Below are 20,310 nucleotides of genomic sequence, written 5' to 3' on the forward strand. Positions count from 1 at the left end.
ATTTTTCTGCGGACACACCGCATAAGACCAGACCTTCATCTTTAGCTATCTTTTTTTCTTACTTAATTACCTTTCCAATGAGTCATCACACGAGTCATTTTGATCTCGTTTGCTCCGGATATCGCCGTTTGAAGTTGGACAAGCAAAACTGCCATCCAACCCCAAAACAGCTCTAAACATCCTTCACTCCACGAATTACTTCAGAAACACCACTCACTCAAATGCTCTCAAATTTTTATACCATAAACTAGACACCTCTAGCTTCAATTTGAGATATCATACACTTAATTTGGCCAAGAAAATTTTCAAATTTTCAAAAACTGCCAGAAACAGCCCCTGCACAGGTGCGTTCTGGACAGTCCGTTTTCATAGGATTCTACAGGGCAGCGTGCAACCCAGAATTTTCTCATATTTTAACACAATGTAGGGGACATCTCAAGTTTTAAAATGGCATATGGAACGTCCCTATCAGACCTTTGTGGAGGGAGATATGCTCTCCTGAAGTTCGCCTAAATTCTGTCAATTCTACAGAAAATTCGCTAGAGTTTCCTTTATTTTTCCTAGAATCCCCAAATTTGCAAATGCTCTCTAGTACCTCAAATGTACCTAATAACCAATGGGTGGCACACACAAGGACCAACAATACCTTGGGGCACTTACAACCAACTCAGTTTATATTTATTACACAGTTCATACCATATGACTCACTTTATAAATCCTTAACTTGTTTCAATCGCCAAAGTCTATTTACATGCAAATTCTCAACATACAATTAATCATAAACCTAAAATAGGCCTAAAGCCCTTCCATCATAGTACATCATGTATCCATTGTAGAATTACAACATTTGACTTACATATTACAACTTACAACTTCAAACTTTAAATTACACTTGAAACATAAGGCTTAAAAGACATATACAACTAACTAGACTTAGGCAAAATGACATGAACAAATATGACTATGAAACTCATCCTTCATACATATGGAATGTTCATGCCCTAAGTCTAGCCTAGGCCACACATGGCCATCAAAATACAAAAAATGCAAGTCTTCCAATGACTCATCCTATGGGCTTCTTGCCCGCCGCTCCCGTACCACTGTTACCTCTTGAAATAAAGCCCCCAAGACGGGGTGAGATATACGAATATATCTCAGTAACTCAGAGGTTCTGGAGAAAACTCTGCCCAATGGCTCACTTCGATGCATATAAATAATATAAAATAACCACTTTTCAAAACGGGATAAAGCAAGGGATTTAAATAAACTAGGGAATATAGGAATACAAAATACGACGAAGCGGGAATGGTAGCACCAATACCACGTAACGTCCTCGGCATATAAGCCTATGGGTCTCATCCAAGGCGTGTTCCAAGAACAACTAACCAAGGTACCCCTCCCATTCGCATACACCCGAGACTTCCTAGTGTGCTCCTATCCGGATCACACACCACGACCCTGGGTCAATTGGAACTCCCTCTCGGAGACCTATCCAGTGGAAGTCCGAACTGCCCGAAGGCTACACTGTTTACTGGCTAGAGACTCGGTACATAAGTACCCTCATAAATACTACATGCATGCTCATGTTATTCTACACTACTCATATACACTTCCTACCATCACCTCAACGGGCATAATGAAACACACAAGGGGAACAAGCCCCAGTACCAAGAGGTTACCTCAATGTGTTTCTCCACTTAGCTCCAAGCAGTATAATCTCCGAGCTCGTTACTCAACAGAATGCCTACAAAGAGGACATTCCCAATTACTTAAATTTCGCACGAATACATGTAAGTTATCAGTTATACAAGCATGATTCAAATCACTTACCTCAATCCCACTTGGTCCAGGACCAAGGGCAATCCACCGACTCACGGTTCAGGGTTCAAATCAACGTACGGCAACCTACAACAACCATGTACGAATCATCAGTACACGACAATTCTATCAAAACGCGAAAAACGTCAAAACCTCCCCTACACCCTTGTAGGTTCGACCAAACATGTGTAAAATTGAGATTTATTTTTCTAAATTTTCTTTCTCATTTTATTATACTTCCTTAGGTTGCCAAAATGCCATACCAAGTGCCGTTTTTTACTTTACGTCTTTTTAACAACGTTTTGCCTAATATTTTACTCTAGGATCCTTTATGGCATTTAACACCCTCAATTATTTTTCATTGATCCTTCAACCTTCAAACCACCACACAACCCATCTAAATACCATTCATCACATGATACATCATCCAAGCCATCCCAACAACATCAAACCCCTAAAATTCCCTACATGGCCGAATTGTCACCTAGGCAATTCCAAAGGGTTTTCATTCAATTTTAACCACTCTACACCTCATACAATTCCATTATATCAACATACAATCATACAACAACTCACCAATCCAATCCTTTCACATTTTCAAAACTAAAAGTCATGACACCTCAAGTTTTTCTAAGTTACAAAATCATACTTTTCACTAATAATTTTCATGGCATTTCTAGCTCTAACACATCATTCTAAGACATTATCATCTAATACACATTTTCCATTTGAGCTCTCTAACATCACACACCAACAATTCAAGGTCTAGAGTTCATAAATATGATCTACAAATAAACCATGGAAATGATGTAGAAACATACTCACAATCAAGGCTTGATACTCCTCCAAGACTTATCCAAGCAATGGAAGGCCAAACGACTCCATGAACATCAATTTTTCTCAACAAATTCGCAACTGAATTTGGCCTATATCTCCCCCAAGAGACGGTTTCAAAGCTTAAGAGTACTACCAATGGATTTAGAAGGTGTTTTGCATCAAGTTTCAAGACAAAAATCGATGGATTTGGTGTAGAAATGATCAAGTTATGGTGACATGAAGATTTGAAGCAAAGATGGTGTTTTTGGGTGAAGGGGCCGCAGGTTTGCAAGGATGGGGGGAGAGAAGATGATGAATAATGAAGGGAGGTGATGTGTCTTAAGTGGATTTGAGTGGGGTGGGTCCCACCGCCACCTCACGCAATTTAAAACTAATCCGAATTTTCCTCCGATTTCACTAAACGTCCACAAATTCAAAACCTATTTAGAAACTCTAATTTTTAACATTAACCATTCTTCTTTAATTATACTTGATCAGATGAATCCTGAGTTTTCCGGTCGTTCGGGGAAAATGATGTTTTAAGCTGTTGCGCGTGCCGTTGGCACGCTTCCCAAACTAACTTATTTCCATCAAATTTCATCAGAGATTATATTTCCTAGCTCTATGAATCATCTATAACTTATTTTCAAACCTAGAGCTCCAAACACAATCAGCACGTTTTACGGTGCAATCGTACCGCAGTATTTTACCTAGTAAAAACACTATTCACTAATTTTTCTGAAATTTGCCTAACCACTCAATTTTTCGTTCTGAATCCATTTCCAGGGTTATTTTTACCATCTGAGACCTTCTACTCAGTTTTTATCTTCCTAGGGTTGCGTGTTGGCTAATTATCGTTTTGCCCTTTCTTTGTATTTTGGCCTAATCTGTAGGATTTTCACTAATCCTTCACTTAATTACTCATTTAATATATTAATATTTCAACTTTAGAAATGTGAGGTGTTATAATTAACGCTTGAACCCGCTCATAATCTAGTTGCTTCCATAACAAAAGATGAAGAAATCATGAGAATGGGTACGTGACAGGAGAGGAAGAATAAGTTTTCTTTCTAACCAATTTGCGTTGCTACGTTGTTTTAATCATCTCCGTATGTTGCTACGTCGCTAACTAATATAAGAATAAATATCCTTTTTGATCCCTAACAAAAAATTCAGTCTCCACTTTAGTCCATTATAAAAAAAAAGTCACCTGGTCCCTATAAAATTTTAAGTGGACCTATTTTAGTCTTTTTGAGGGACTAATGTAGATTTTTTTTGAATTTGTGATGTTAACTAAATTGATCTACTTTGAATTTCTTAGGGAGCTCCTCGATACTAATTTTTGGTAAGGGACTAAAGTGGGGACCATGTTTTTTATTAGAGACTTAAAATGATATTTACTCTTAATATAAATATTGAACCAAGAGACAAATAAAGACCTACATGGCTACAAAAAAAAAACTAAAATCCAAAATTTTATGTCCGCACTTGCGGACATATGCGCTCACCTCGGTCCGCCAGTGGAACTAAGTAGCACCGATACGACACGTGACACGACACGACACTCCGACATGTCAATCTTAAAAAAAATGGATTTCGACACGTTGGGACACGCTTTAATATTAAATAATATTTTTAATTTATATAGCGTGTATTTCATTTAGTATTCAATAATTTTAAAAAAAATGAAACTAAATTAATAATACCCATCAACATGTTATAAAGGTGGAAGCTTTAATAAAAAAAAGGAACTAGGATGAGAGAGAGAGATAATATCAGAGAGAGAGAGAAATCAAATCAGATTAGAGAGACATCAGAGAGAAGGAGACACAGAAAGAGCATAACAGAAATGACATCGATGGTGCTGAGATGATCTCTTATCTACTTAAGGAAAAAAATGAAAAAAAAATTGATATGATGAGGTGGAAGCTTTATTAATATATTTTAATTTTTTAAAAAAATAATTTTTTTAAAAAGAATATTATAATTTTACGAAAATGCCATTTGAGCGTGTCGGAACTGTGTCGGACAAAGTCAAATTCGCGTGTCGAAATGGTCAACGTGTCGGTAATGTTGACCGCGTGTCGGACACTTTGTCGGAACGTGTCGGCGTGTCGGACACGACACTTCCTATTTTTTGGAGTGTTCGTGCTTCCTTGATTAGGAGTGACAAAATGGTAGGTTGAGTTTGTGTTGTGTTAAGGTTTGATCTGCTGGTATAATCGTCCAACCCTATGGGTAAAAAATTTAAACCCGAACACGACCCGTCGCGGGTAGCAAATCACACTGGTGGATATGTAAAAATTAAAAAATTTATTTAAAGAAACTTGAAAATGACAAGAAAATCTAAATGAAATACGTGGATTGACCCCATGACCCGTTGTGTCAAAATCACCAAATTTCAACTTTTTAATTTTTTAATTTTTTTACATGCATGCTGACACAACACAATAATAATTGTGTCATTTTTCCAAACCCAAATATGACTGGTTTGAGCTCACAAGTTGACAAGATCTGTGTTTTGACGTGTCGTGTCAACAATTCAATCTATGCGCCATGACACTTTTTGCCATCCTAACTTTTATTTTTATTGCATGAGAGAGAGAGAATATAATTCAATGTATTTAATAGATAGTGTCTATTTAATTTTAAAAAGAATGCATTTCAAGAAAAAAATTTCTTACTATTAGTTTATGTTACTAGTTTAGAGAACGATGTCATGCACCTGAACTATATACTATACATTAAAATTCTTATTTTTGTTCCATTGTTTTACGATCAGATCAAGAAACAGAACAATGAATGCTGTTGTTGCAAGCCAAACCCAGCACTAACTCTTTTTCTTATTTTGGTTCCATCATTTTGCAGATCAGGGTCCATAATCAAGAAGCATAACGAGGATGGATGCTATTGCTAGCATAGCAACAAATGTGGCTGCACCTTTCCTACGACAACTCACTTATGTATTGATGTACAACAGTTACCTCACAGACCTTGAAACCCAGATTCATAAGCTGCAGAGAGCAGAAAAAGAAGTGAGGCACACTGTTGAAGCTGCCAAAAGGAGTGGTGAAGAGATTGAAGACACTGTTCGTGACTGGTTTTCTAGAGTTCATGCAGCTCTAGAAGAGGCACAAGCATTCCTTCATAATGAAGACAAAGAAAGAGTTGGATGCTTAGACTTATACTCAAAATACATGTTGAGTCAGAGAGCAAGGAACTTGGTTGAACTTCTTGGTAAACTCAGACAAGAAACATTTGACAGGGTTTCTTACCGTTGTGCTTTGAAATGTAATGTGAGTTCAGCTGCTAGAGGATATGAAGCATTGGAATCTAGAACAACAATGTTGAATGAAATCATGCAGGTGTTGAAGGATGCTAAGGTTCATGTGATTGGAGTTTATGGTATGGCTGGGGTTGGTAAGACTGCATTAGTGAAAGAACTAGCATGGCAAGCTGAGAAGGATGGTTCATTTGATGTAGTGGCTATGGCTACTGTGACCAATTCTCCAGATGTTAGAACAATTAGAGCTGAAATTGCTGATGTGTTGGGTCTGAATTTTGATGAACAAACTGAGTTGGGACGAGCGAACCGGTTGCGCCAGAGGATTAGGCAGGAGGAGAGGATTCTTGTCATATTGGATGATGTTTGGGGGAAGCTTGACTTGACTGAGGTTGGTGTTCCTTTTGGTGAGGATCATGAAGGCTGCAAATTATTTGTGACATCAAGAGATCTTAATGTGTTGAATGCTAACTTGGGTGCACAAAAGGTTTATAGACTTGAAGTTTTGTCTGAGAATGAGAGTTGGAGATTATTTGAAACTAGGGGAGGGGATGCTGTTAAAGAACTTAGCATTCAGCCCATAGCCATGAAAGTAGCCAAAAGCTGTGGTGGTTTGCCCCTTTTGATAGTAACAATGGTGGAGGCATTAAAGAATAAGGATCTATACACTTGGAAGGATGCACTAGAGCAGATAACAAATTTTGAATTTGATGCATGTTTTTATTCTCAAGTTCATTCTGCTATTGAGATGAGTTATAATTGGTTAGAAAGCCTAGAACTCAAAATATTCTTCCTCCTCTTGGGTTCAATGGGAAATGGTTATAGTAGCAAAGATTTGTTGGTATTTGGATGGTGTTTGGGTTTGTATAAACATGTTGATAAATTGGCAGATGGAAGAAACAGACTTCACAAATTGATAGACAACCTGAGAGCTGCGTGTTTGTTACTTGAAGGGGAAAGAGATTCGGTTGTGGCGCTTGACCTTGTTCGGAATGTGGCTGGCTCGATTGCAACCAAGGTACAACCTTTCTTTACTATGCAGAGAAACACTAAATTGAAAGAATGGCCAAACACTGATCTCTTTAAAACTTGTCATCATATTTTTTTGGATTGGTGTTTTATCCATGAACTTCCTGAGAAGTTAGACTGTCCCAGGTTGAAGATACTCCAACTCAACAGTGAAGGTAACTCCTTGAAAATTCCTGATAATTTCTTTGTTGAGATGAGAGAACTGAAGGTGCTAAGTTTAGGAGGTATGAATTGTAGTCCATCCCTTCCTACATCTCTTGGTCTCTTGACAAATCTCCAAGCATTGAATCTGTGTAAATGCATGTTGGAAGACATAGCTGTTGTTGGAGAAATCAAAAGGTTAGAGATTCTCAACCTTGAAAAATCTGAGTTTAGGGAGCTCCCTGCAGAAATAGGACAAATATTTCATCTAAGGTTGCTAGATTTGACTGATTGCTCTGCACTAGGAGTGATTCCTAGCAACCTGATATCAAGCTTGTCAAGCTTGGAAGAGCTTTATATGGGGAACTGCAATATTCAATGGGAGGTCAATGGAAGTGAAAACCAAAGCAATAATTCAATTCTCGGTGAGTTAAGGCATTTGCATCAACTAACAACTTTGAATATGCAGATAAAGGATACTTCAGTTTTTCCAAGAGACTTGCTTTCCTTTGGGAGACTAGAAAGCTACAAGATTTTGATTGGTGATAAATGGAAATGGACTGAGGTGGAGTCTGAGAATTACAAAACTTCAAAAGTTCTTAAGCTCAATTTAAGCATGGATCCAAGCATTCTTTTGGATTATGGGATGAAGATGTTGATGACCATTGCTGAGGAGTTGTATTTAGCTGAACTGAAGGGTGTTAGGGAAGTACTTTATGAGTTGAATGATGAAGGATTTTCACGATTGAAGCATCTTAATATACAAAACTGTGATGAAATGCAAAGCATCATTGGCTCAACTGAGTGGGCTCATCATGATCATGCCTTTCCCTTCTTGGAGTCTTTGATCCTTCACAATCTGATTAACATGGAGAAAATTTGCAGTGGTTCACTTCCAGCACAGGCCTTTACCAGACTACAAGTTATCAAAATAAAGGGTTGTGATAAGATGGAGTTTGTTTTCTTCCATTCCATGGTTAAACAGCTTTCTGAACTTCTTGAAATTGAGATTTCTGAATGCAAATTGATAACCAATATCATAACCGAGCAAAGACAAAAGGATGGTGGAGAAACTTACAAGATCAAGTTCCCCAAGATGCGTTCTCTCGTACTAGAATGCTTACCTTCACTTGTTGGTCTCTCACCTGAGCCATGTATTATGAGTACTGAAAACAACAATGGTTTCTTCAGTCAACTTTTTCATGATAAGGTACAAACATTACTTACTGTTATTTATTAAACTCTAAACTTGAACATCTTACGCTCATCAAATTCAGTGCACTTGAAAATTTTATTTTCTATATTTTCTATACTTACTGTTACATAACATACTGTATTTTTTTTAGAGAAAACGCAATTATTGTCCTTTTTTCCACAATCTTTTCATACTTTTCATTTTGATTTATCTGCCACCAACCCCAACTAGTTTGGGATAAAAGTATTGTTGATGATGTTGGTGTTGACAATTATTTTCGTAACATGAGTGTTTTCTTGCCACCTGCTTTTATTGGGTCATTTTTACTAGTTGGTTAGAAAAGAAATGCACGGCCTTCTTTTGTTAGTGATTATCAAACTATGATAATGTTGATAGGTTGAATTTCCAAATTTGGAGACCTTGAGGCTCTACTCAATGAATATCCAGAAGATATGGGGTGACCAACTTTCAGCAAATTCTTGCTTTGAAAATTTGACCACTTTGACTGTAGATGGTTGTGAAAGGTTGACACATCTTTTCTCATACACCATGGCTGGAAAACTTGTCAAGCTTGAACATCTTTTGATTCGTTCATGCAAATTGGTAGAGAAGATAATTGTCCCTGATGAAAACATGGGTAACCTTCCTCATGCTAGGAAATCTTTTCCTACTGAAGTGGTGAGAATTTTTAAATTTGCTTCGAGTTTTTCTTTTTCAGTTCTTCTAATTTTTCCTTGTTAATTGTTTGTCTTTTTATTATATTGTGAAGTCTGAAGTATGTTATCAACCCTGTGATATAGGTTCCATTTTTTCCCAACTTGGAGACATTTGTGATTTCTCACATGGACAAGTTGGAGTCAATATGGCCCGACGAACTCACTCAAAATTCATTTGGCAAATTGAAAAAAATGGAAATCACATCCTGTGACAATCTCTTGCATGTGTTCCCATGTCATGTGCTAAACAAATTTCAAAGCCTGGAATCATTGGATATATGGTACTGTATTGCACTGAAAGTTGTATATGAAATAGATGATGGTATAAACACTGGAGGTAGAAGTGAGGGAGAGCTGAACATTCCACTGAGAACTTTGTCTTTGGGTCATTTACCAAAGCTAAAGCATTTGTGGAATAAGGATCCTGAAGGAAGTATCAGGTTTCAAAACCTGTTTATGGTGAAAGCCACTAAATGTGAAAACTTAAAACATGTCTTTCCACTCTCTGTGGCCAAAGATCTTGTGCAACTCCAATTCCTTGAGATAAGTGATTGTGGGGTAGAAGAAATTGTTGCAAATGATCAAGGAGGGGTAGAGGCAGCTCTTGGACTTGTTTTTCCAAAATTAGTATCCTTAAAACTTTTGAATTTGCCAGAACTTGGATGCTTTTGTACCGGAAATCACAACTTCAGATTTCCACTGTTGAATAAATTATATGTGGTTGAATGTCCAGCAATGGAGACTTTCTCTCAGGGAATCTTAAGGTCATCAATCCTCAGAAGAATATGTTTGACTGAGAAAGGAGATCAGTGGTGCTGGGAAGGTGACATTAATACTACTATAAGAAAGATTTTCAATAGAGGTATGTAATATATTACTAATCAGAATTCCTATATTTGTGGTTTTAATTTGTGACACCATAAAATCTTCAATATGCTATGTTATGTTGTTGGTGAATATACAGATTTCAAAGGCAGACTAAGCATTTCATAATATCCAAAGGCTGAAAAATAGGAGATTCTTTGCTTGCATCTTCTGTTTAATGGAGTGAGAAGTCTTCTGCTTCCACTTGAAATCTTTGGGTGACTTTCACAAAGATCAATTGGTTATTTTCTACCTTTAATTTGTGATGTAAGAGAACGTGAATTCTGATCTTGAGTAAGTTTTCCAGCCTGCATACTAAGGTATAAAGATTCATGTTTTCAAAAAAAAAAAAAAAAAAGTATAAAGATTCAATAGTTAAGGAGTAATTTCTATTTGAGTGCTTTTCAAAAATTGATATTTACAAAATTGTTTGTTTTCACTTATCATCTTTATCAGAATCTTAATCCCCATTTTTGTCATCTTTGTTTGATTTACCCTTATTTCATTGTAAGGGAAAAATGTACATTTGTATTGATGTTCTCTCAGCAAGCCCATTTGCTGCATAAATATTATTGTGCAAGTATGGTTAGTTAAGTCTGTTCACTTCAGTTGGTCAGATTTAGTTTAGTTACTTTACTGTTAGAATTGTTGAGTCTCCTTGTAACTATCTCAAATGGTTTACGTACAAATTAAGATAATGCAATTCATCATAGGCAATGTATTTTATTTTATTTTATTTATTTTTTTACTATTTTTCTACATAATTTACCACATTATGTAACTGCTGGTGTTTAATTTCGGTTTTAATTTTATTCTGCTGAAAATTTGAAGAGTCGATGCTGTTTTTGCTTGTCATTGAAGGATTTTACCGAAGGATGCATGGAGTGGATGAAAGACCGTGATTGAAGAGGCAAAAATATAAAAGAAGAAAAGCCATTACTAAATAAGATTAACGTTGTATTTACAAATTTTTTATTTACAAACTTTACTATGTATTGAGAGTAATACATAAACTAACTCATATACTACTCTTAGTACATAGTTAAGTTTGTAAGAATTTGTAAACAAAAAGTTTGTAAAGATAATTTGTCCCACTAAACAATTTTATGTAGCAATCATTTTTATTTTTTTATTTTTTTCGTTTTGTATGGAACAAATTATGTACTCTGTTTTTTATGCTCATTTGATGAATATGACATAAGTATTATCTTAATTTGGGGAAGGGAAGTACACATTGATGTAATGAACACGTAATCTGTAGCTAAATACTGTTTTATATAATGTTAGTTGTTTTATATCATTTTCATTTCTTTATGTTGCTAATTTACATATATCATTCTTGGCAATGTTGTGATTGAGATTTACCGAAAAGGAATTTTAATTAGACCTGTACAAAATAATGTAAGTGGTTAAGGAATTAATCAACTTTGAGATAGGCTATATAGGATTGAATTTGTCCCATATAACCTATAGATCTGAGCTTAAACAAATTCTAATATGTTATTAGGCATAGGAATATGTCTGAATTTGCATGACTGTTAAAAAGCTCTACAAACATTAGTGTCATGTTTAACTGAGTTATATAGCTACAATAATTGCTACAATATTGCGTGGACGGAAATTAAGGAAAACTTGCACCCAGTGGCTCTAAATACTCTTTAACACTCGTGAATTATGGTAGGGAGCCACTTACTCTTAAAATGTATCTTTCATTTTTATGTGGAGAAAATTTGAGTTTGATTTTCACCAAATATATCGGGAGGAATGAGGAACTTTAACTATGATCAAATTATGACTCGAGATTAGTCTCATAGCCGGTTCAAATAGTTGAAACTTATAGGGATATCGGGGACTGACTTGCCTCAAAGAGGTAATTAATATCGGTATAAGTATAACATTGTTATAAACTAATAGATAACATTGTAACGTCTGACAACTTGCAAGGATCAACGACTGTCCCCACACACTAACACGAGACTTTTCAGCGTGCTTTGTCCTCACCACTTCCCGGGAAAACTTCCCAGGAGGTCACCCATCCCAGAATTGCTCCAAGTCAAGCACGCTTAACTATGGAGTTCTTCCTTTCCGGGCTACCGAAAAGTAGATGCATCTTGTTAGTATAGGTAGTACCAATTAATTCTTATAAGTTATTCCCAACCAGCACAGTCTCTGAAATCCCTATCCCTCTCTTTCGGGTGTTGATTCGATTCATTCATGTACCCCCGTCCCTAGAAGCCTGCCAGGAGCCGCTCCTTGTTTGTGCCCTTTCGCACATGCCCTTTTGCACCGGTGATCACCCCCCGCCCTCGTCAGCGCCCGGGATGTTACATGCCCACCAGCTTCCGCCTGGTTCGTCCTCGAACCACACCGTATTGGAAGAGAGGCCCTGCTCTGATATCACTTGTAACGCCTGACAACTTGCAAGGATCAACTACTGTCCCCACACACTAACACGGGACTTTTCAGCGTGCTTTGTCCTCACTCGCACACTTCCCGGGAAAACTTCCCAGGAGGTCACCCATCCCAGAATTGCTCCAAGTCAAGCACGCTTAACTATGGAGTTCTTCCGTTCCGGGCTACTGAAAAGTAGATACATCTTGTTAGTATAGGTAGTACCAATTAATTCTTATAAGTTATTCCCAACTTTACCGTCCCATACCAGCACAGTCTCTGAAATCCCTCTCTTTCGGGTGTTGATTCGATTCATTCATGTACCCCCGTCCCTAGAAGTCTGCCAGGAGCCGCTCCTTGTTTGTGCCCTTTCGCACCATGCCCTTTCGCATCGGCGATCACTCCCCGCCCTCGTCAGCGCCCGAGATGTTACACTTCCTCTTTTAGTAATTATTTAAATTCAAATTAGAAATTTAAGCTTCATAGGTGAGAAAAGAGTTTAAATTTTTTGGTGGCAAACAACTACATTAATATCTACTACTTTATGCATGAGTAATTGTTAAGCATATTAATGTACCACTATTTTCTGTATCAGAAACTGTTAAGCATATTAATAATATTTATTATTACGTCTATTGGGATTAATTAATTTTTTAGGCCTACAAATGAATCAAAGATTATTTTAATACAAAAATAAGCTCAAAAACCTCCCTTTTTTTGTAAAGAAGGAGGGGCAAAGCCCCAAAAGAAACAACTACAAAATAGTAGATAAAGATTGACAATGAAAAATTTCCTTAGTCAGGAGCTCCAAAAGTAGGGAAGGGGGTTGTGAATAAAACTAAGATTCCTCTGACCATCAAGAGGTGTCGTTGCTAGCCAATGGGCACAAATATTGTTCTCCCTCTCAGTATGACTGCATATCACAATCCAATCCATTGAAAAGCCATTTCTGAATATGGAAAACAACCTGGGAATGTTTGAGATTGTTTTGAGTGTCCTGTATTATAGAAATAGCATTCACCGCATCACATTCCAACTCTACTCTCTTTGCACCCATTCCCCAAGCAAACTCCAGATCTTTAAGAATCCCCCAGAGCTCTACATCTAAAGGATTACAATACCCAATGCCAAGCGCAAATCCTCCTAGAAAGTCTCCATTGTGATCTTTGATGAGCCCACCACAACTAGCTTCCTTCCTTGAGGAAGACGAAGCTCCATTTGTGTTGATCTTCAACCACCCTAGACGAGGACGTTGCTAGTGGCTAGATTGATGGAGTGTGGCTATATTTCCAATAGTACTTTTTGTCATCTTCTTAGCTACATCTATGTGAGAGATAAAGTCTGAAATCATAGTCTTACCTTTTTGTGGCCTACAGAGGTTTTCATCATGCATACTTTGATTACGCCAGGTCAACAAATACCAACATGTGGTGAAGAAAATATCTCTCAAATATGAAAATGCCTGCAAATTCCAATAATTATTCACGTTCTTATAAAGCCAATCATGAATGTCTAGATTGAAAAATCATGAGGCATACGGTTTCCAAGCCAGTCATTCCAAATACCTCTTTAGTTTGTGTATAAATAGGATATGTGTTACTGCCTATTTGCACATATTTCTTCTGTTTATATCTATTTATCTTCTTCATTTTCTCAAGTTACTCTTCTACATAATTTTACCCATTATTTGTGCGTTTATAATTTTCTACTTCATGTTTGTTGATCTTCCATATTCATTGCTCTGTGCTTTATTGGGTGAATTGTTTATATTATTTCTATATTATTAATATAGTAAACTGACACATAAGCAAAAAAAATTTGAAATAGTTTTTATGCTGAAGTTAGAGACACCTTGTTGGACACAGGAAATCTTCTCATTTTGATTTCTTAATTTGGAAGATAAATTTTGGATAGAAAAAAGGACATTTTTTTTGAAGTTAGATGCCATTCTTCAGTTAACGCTTCATTTTTCTTCAATTTATTTTGTGAAGAAATAAGAGATTAATGTTCAAGATACTGGTATGATTAATTGTTCTCATATTTAGCTTAGCTACTCAAATTTCTCTATCAACTCATATTTGTTCATTCTGATTTCTTAATTTGGAAGATAGTTTTTCGATAGGAAACAATTACATTGTTTTTTTTTTGAAGCTAGAGGCCATTCTTTAATTAACGCTTCATTTTTCTTCAATTTTTTGTTAGTATTTGGGTGTCCTAGAGACAATTTTATGATTAAATAAGGACATAGATGTAGACCTTTTTAATATTGTCGCAAATAAATAAAAGCACTCTTTATCTTGTTTCATAATTTTGTCTCGATATTAATATTAATTTATTATGAATAACTTGATAAACCCCGTGGAATAAAATAGGTATCTCTTGAGTATCTGTGATGAGATCACAATCATGAGGATTCAAGAATACCGGATGTTTATTCCTAATTTTATGTTCCTAGTCTAGAGATACTGAGAATGGGGTCAGTAATCTCGGGTAAGACTAGCACGACTTATCTATTTGTATATGGATACAAGGTATAGACCTCATGTGCTACAGATATGGAGATGTCTTAGCTAAAGTCGTGGGTGGACCTATAAGGGTATAGCTCGCACTGAACGAACCCATAAAGAGACTCTATGAGGAACTCTCACAGAGAGTATCATTAGAGTAGTCTCTTTATATTTGGGTATGTCTTTCCTAAGACCAGAAGTTATTACCTAGACTGTGTTCTAGAAGGCATGCTTTGATTGTGCACATCGTCTGCCTGAAACATGGAGACTCATAGGTATACTGTTGGGCTTGTCCAGAAAGAACACAGGGCTAGGGTGATAAGCTGAAGGAATTCGTCAAATCTCTGTGAGAGATTAGGTTATCTGTAAACCGGAGAAATCGGGATGACATTTACAGGGACTCGGGAATCTATGCATAGTAAAAGAGATCATGAGATGATCTGCCTTTAGAATCTGTAAATTGAAGATTCCCTATTTCGAATAAAGCTTACCCTAAATCGCAGGGGTTGATACGCTTCCTTACCCTAGGTTTTATGGGAAGGTAACCGAGACGAAAGGAAATATATACGGCAACCAAATATGTTTAATAGGATGATCAAATCATTAATCTAACTAGTTCTGGGGCAACAAAGCATTGCTAGTGCTCTGTGTTGTCATTAGATGGGTTGTGGGCTTATTGGGCCCAAACCCATTTATGTCAGTGGCTAAGTTAGACCTAATGGGTCACACACAAACACCTAATTGTCTAGATACTCTAGCATTAAAGGTATTGGGCCTAATAATAGTTATTAGCCCAAGAAGTTGTTTTAAACTCCACCTAAAGGGGTGGAGGGCGCATGGTTCATTGTAATGGGCTTGGATAGTCCAAGACATTACTAATTAATTTAATTAGTTAAATTAATTATCAAACATTTAAATTTTGAATTTTGGAATTCGAAATTTGAATTTTGAAATTTTGAATTTTGAATTTGAATTTCGAAATTCGAATTTTGAATTTGAAATTTGAATTTTGGATTTTGAATTCGAATTTTGAAATTTGAATTTTGAAATTTGAAAATTTGAATTTTGAATTTGAATTTTGAATTTGAATGTTTGAATTGCCTATGAAAGGTTGTTTCATAACAAAAGGATAAGATGAGATCTTGTTGGAACAAATCACTAGTATCATGAGAGAATCTTTTGGACAAGATCCAAGGCCATATATGGCGCTGATTTGGGTTGTTGGTGAGCAAGATTTGCTCATCAAAATCAGCTCCAGAAGATTCAGTCAGTTGGGAGAAAATCTGAGTGAGTTGATTCAAATTTGAATGCAACTACTCAGATGTATCTGGTCACCTTTTTGGGCTATATGGGGCGCACCATATAGCTGATCTTATGAAGATTTCTGATCAGAATTTTGAATAGGTTTTAAACCAATTCTCAAGAGAATATTCTAGGAGCCTGTTAGCAATTTTTGAAATAAAACAGCTCCACTTCTCTCTCTCCTATCTGGCGCCTAATGATCAGATTTTTAGGAGAAAAATCTGATTGGTATTTTATTTTAAATACTCTCCTCTTATGTGCCTAAGGGTTCAGTTGTTCCTCCAAGGGTTTTTCTGAAAACCTAGCCTATTCTCTCCTCTCTCCTGCGCCACTTGTGAAGCTTTCACATTGAGAGCTTCACTTTTTCAAACACTTTCACCTAGCCTCCATCTTCACACATAGAGCGCCTAGCAAGCCTCTTTGTGGTGATCATACGGTGGCTTCACAAGAAGGAGTTCTTGCACCTAGACGAGTGGGTGGTGTGGATCAACGTTAGAGGGTCTGAACCCTTCAGACCGACCTTGATCATCTGGTGATTTCACGAACAAGGTAACTTCATGCTTTCCTAAAGCATGATCTTGATGTGCATGTATATTCCGCAAAGAAAAATTTTGTTTTTCCCTCTTGCATGCATCGGCCTTCAAGGCCATTTCGAACTTTCAAGTGGTATCAGAGCCCGGTTGCTTTACCATCGACGGGTGATGGTACCTTGTTTGTAATCATATTTTTCACGGTTAAAATATCTTTAAAGGTTAAAGATTCAATTTTTTATGAATGGATTCTAATTTACAATACTTTAAACGGTTAAAGTTTTCATTTTTATGAACATGTTATTTCGAATGCCATGTTCATGCATCCATTCATATTCATGGTTGTCTTTTTCTTTATAAAAGTTTTAAAAGGAAGCACCTTTTTGAAGGGTGGAGTTCGACCATGAAAGGTGTTTTGAACACCTTGATTGTTTTCTTATTTTTTCTCCATGAATTGTTTCATGAGCATGCAATTAAATTTTTCGAAAATTAATCTCATATACATGAGTATATGGTTCGGCCATTAAGTGTTGATGGCTATATGCATGATTTAATTTTGTGTTCTTTGAGAAAGAGTCAACAAAATTAGAATTATATTAATTGTTATATAATTCGGTCAATTGAAAAATTAAGAAAAATTTTAAATTTTAAATATGTTTTGATAATTAATTGTTAAATATCAAGACATACGTGAAAAATATATATTATGTGATAATATTTTGTACTTGTGAGTTGTCTAACATTTCAGGTGCAAAAGAGGAAGGGGATGGTCATGGTGCCCGGAATTTGAAATTTCAAATTTAAATTAATGTGTAATTTTGGGCTCTTTTAAAAGAGATGTAATTTGAATTTCAAATTTTGTAATTTAAATTTTGTATTTTAAATTTTGTCCCTCCAAGATGTTTTGGAGTTTCTTTAATTGTAATTAGAGAAATTAGGCTAGTGGCGTATAGACGACAAGAAGCCGAGTCTTGAGAAGCAAGATGGACAAAAGAGCGAGCACCATGACTATCTCAAAATAAAACTGTTTTATTTGCATGTATGTTATTATACGACTAGTATGCATGAGATAGAGTATCGCGATATGTATGCTTTATGGCTTATGACGTCTAGTATGCATGAGTTGGACTAAATCGCGTTTGTATGATTATTATGCAAGTCCAATTGCGACTAGTTTAAACCGTTAGATGTATGACATAGGTTACGACTAGTATGATAATATATTAATGCGTTTGATGAGACTTAATAAACCCTTAATAAAATGAACCCTTAAAAGGAATAAAATTATTAAGCGCATGATTACCTCCCACCACCAATATTACTCAAACCTCCTCTAAATAGTGGTGCTCTACAACCCAGTTGGGACCCACTGTTTCGTTGAGTAAGAGTAGTATTAGAAGTGTAAGACACTTGGGGTGCTGGTTAGTGCTTAACTGAGACATAAGCTGCAGGCCCAGCCTGGCTTATGTGCTTAGGGTAATAGTGCTAGGTTGGTTGCATGAGATGCACCACTAAGTGACAAGGAGTTGTCAACCTAATATTAAGAAAGGGTATGAGATACCATTGATAAAGATCAATCCATTATTTAAATTAATCTTGCGGTCTCAGACGGGGGTTAAAATAAATAATCGCATTCTTAATCCTACTAAGGTAAATTCTAAAAGTAGAATAACCCTAAGTCAAAAGGAAGGGTCATTGACTTAGATAAAATAATGGGAGGGGCAAATTAATAAAAGTCTTTAATAATTTGTTTTTACTACATGTCCAAATATTAATTAATTTTTATCTTTACATTTTTCAGTTAATTAGTATGACTAATACACTGTCACTGCGCTCCATACTTGATACGAACAAGCTGACCGGTCCAAATTTTATGGACTGGTATCGGAACCTAAGAATTGTTCTAAGGGCCGAAAAGATTGCTTACGTCCTAGATGCTGAATTACCCGTAGCTCCTAGGGAAGGGGAAGATGGGTTCGCAGAATTTGATTTCGAGGCCCACAAACAGCACATGGATGACAATGTGTTGGTTGTCTGCATCATGTTGGCATCCATGTCGCCTGAACTGCAAAAGCAGCATGAGCATATGGATGCTCCCTCTATTGTCTTACATCTCAAGGAGTTGTATGACATTAAAGGAAGGCATGAGAGGTATAAGGCCTCAAGAGAATTGTTCTCTTGCAGGGTGTCTGAGAGCATGTCTGTTGGCAGTCATGTTCTTAAGATGATCGGTCTGATTGAGAAGCTAGAAAATCTAGGCTTATCATGGATGCCGAACTAAGTAATGACTTAGTGCTCACCTCACTTCCACCTTCCTTTAGTCAATTCATCATGAATTACCACATGCATGGGATGCAAGTGAGCTTGCCTGAGTTGTTAAGTATGTTAACAACTGCTGAAGTGTCTATCAAGAAGGATAAGACACAAGCTCTTCTGATTGGTGGGCCTAGCAAGGCCAAGGGTAAGGGGCCTGCTAAAGGTGACTCCCTTAAGCCCAAAGGAAAATCCAAGAAGAAGAAGGGCAACAAGAAGGGTAAGAAAGCATCCAAGGACAAAGGCGATGCTGAGTGCTTCCATTGTGGCGAGAAAGGCCATTGGAAAGGAACTGTCCAGACTACCTGAAGAGTGTGAAGGACAAGAAGCATGGTGATGCTTCTACCTCAGGTATTTTCATGATTGAGATAAATTATTCATGTGCTAATCCTACTTCATGGGTATTAGATACCAGTTGTGGTTCTCACATCTGCAATATGTTGCAGGCACTTAGGAGCCCCATGAGATTGGAGAGGAACGAGGTGGACCTCCGCGTTGGAAATGGAGCAGAGAGTTGCTGCTCATTCTATTTTGCATTTGAATAAATGTCTTTATGTTCCGACCATTATTTCATTTTGCCTACAAGGGTTTTATTTTCCTTATTTTGCATTTGATGATAAATGTCTTTATGTGGAAATGGAACTGAAGTGTCAAAATTGTGAAACGACCTAGAAACATTATTTCAATTTCTTGTTTGGATACCTAGATTCCTTGGATTTGGTTTTATTTTCAGCCTGGGAAAATGACTCATCACACGAATGAGAGATAGGGCTAGTGATTTTCTATCATGTATGTGGAATGTCTATGAGGCTAGAGGAGGATACTCCTATTTCATTACCTTTACGGATGACAAATCAAGATTTGGGTATGTGTACCGGATGAGATATAAATCCGAAGCTTTAGAAAAGTTCAAAGAGTTTAGGAGTGAAGTAGAGAAACAGCGTGGCAAGATAATTAAGACATTACGATCAAATCGTGGTGGTGAATATTTGAGCCATGAATTTCAGGATTATCTGAGAGAGAATGGAATTCTCTCGCAGTTTACTGCTCCTTACACACCACACCAAAATGGTGTCTACAAAGGAGAAACAGGACCTTGTTAGACATGGTAAGGTCTATGATGAGTCAGACTCAACTTCCAAAATCATTTTGGGGATATGCCTTAGACACAGCGGCATACCTTCTAAATAGGGTACTGTCTAAATCTGTTCAGACCACACCATATGAGATAATGGATGCATAAGACCCACACCGATGTACCAGGGTTTGGGGATCGCCAGCTTATGTCAAGATATTGGCATCAGACAAGCTTAGTGCTAAGAGTACTAAATGTCTTTTTGTGGGGTATCCTAAAGGTACTAAAGCTAGCAAACACCAACTTAATGAGTAGGCTACACATATAATA

The 20,310-nt window shown here is 36.7% G+C and overlaps 1 protein-coding gene across 1 annotated transcript; it reads left to right on the top strand.

Moving 5' to 3' along the window:
• The first annotated feature begins 5,534 nt into the window (after positions 1-5,534).
• On the top strand, positions 5,535-10,001 carry LOC133294072 (disease resistance protein RPS2-like). Its single transcript, XM_061492727.1, has 4 exons — positions 5,535-8,297; positions 8,679-8,960; positions 9,083-9,860; positions 9,963-10,001. The coding sequence occupies exons 1-4, from the start codon at positions 5,535-5,537 to the stop codon at positions 9,989-9,991; spliced, it is 3,852 nt and encodes a 1,283-aa protein (XP_061348711.1). The 3' UTR covers positions 9,992-10,001.
• The last annotated feature ends 10,309 nt before the right edge of the window (positions 10,002-20,310 follow it).

This window comes from Gastrolobium bilobum, unplaced genomic scaffold, assembly GCF_033153095.1.
Source record: "Gastrolobium bilobum isolate Gb01-03AN ecotype WA unplaced genomic scaffold, APGP_CSIRO_Gbil_v1 utg118176, whole genome shotgun sequence".
In the NCBI taxonomy this organism is placed as follows: Eukaryota; Viridiplantae; Streptophyta; class Magnoliopsida; order Fabales; family Fabaceae; genus Gastrolobium; species Gastrolobium bilobum.

What these genes read in the sequence shown, in the direction of transcription:
- LOC133294072 (XM_061492727.1), top strand. Translation starts at nt 5,535, where the DNA reads ATGGATGCTATTGCTAGCATAGCAACAAATGTGGCTGCACCTTTCCTA. An exon ending in AATCTTTTCCTACTGAAGTG is followed by an intron (nt 8,961 to 9,082) that starts GTGAGAATTTTT and finishes CCTGTGATATAG; the next exon opens with GTTCCATTTTTTCCCAACTT. An exon ending in AAGAAAGATTTTCAATAGAG is followed by an intron (nt 9,861 to 9,962) that starts GTATGTAATATA and finishes GTGAATATACAG; the next exon opens with ATTTCAAAGGCAGACTAAGC.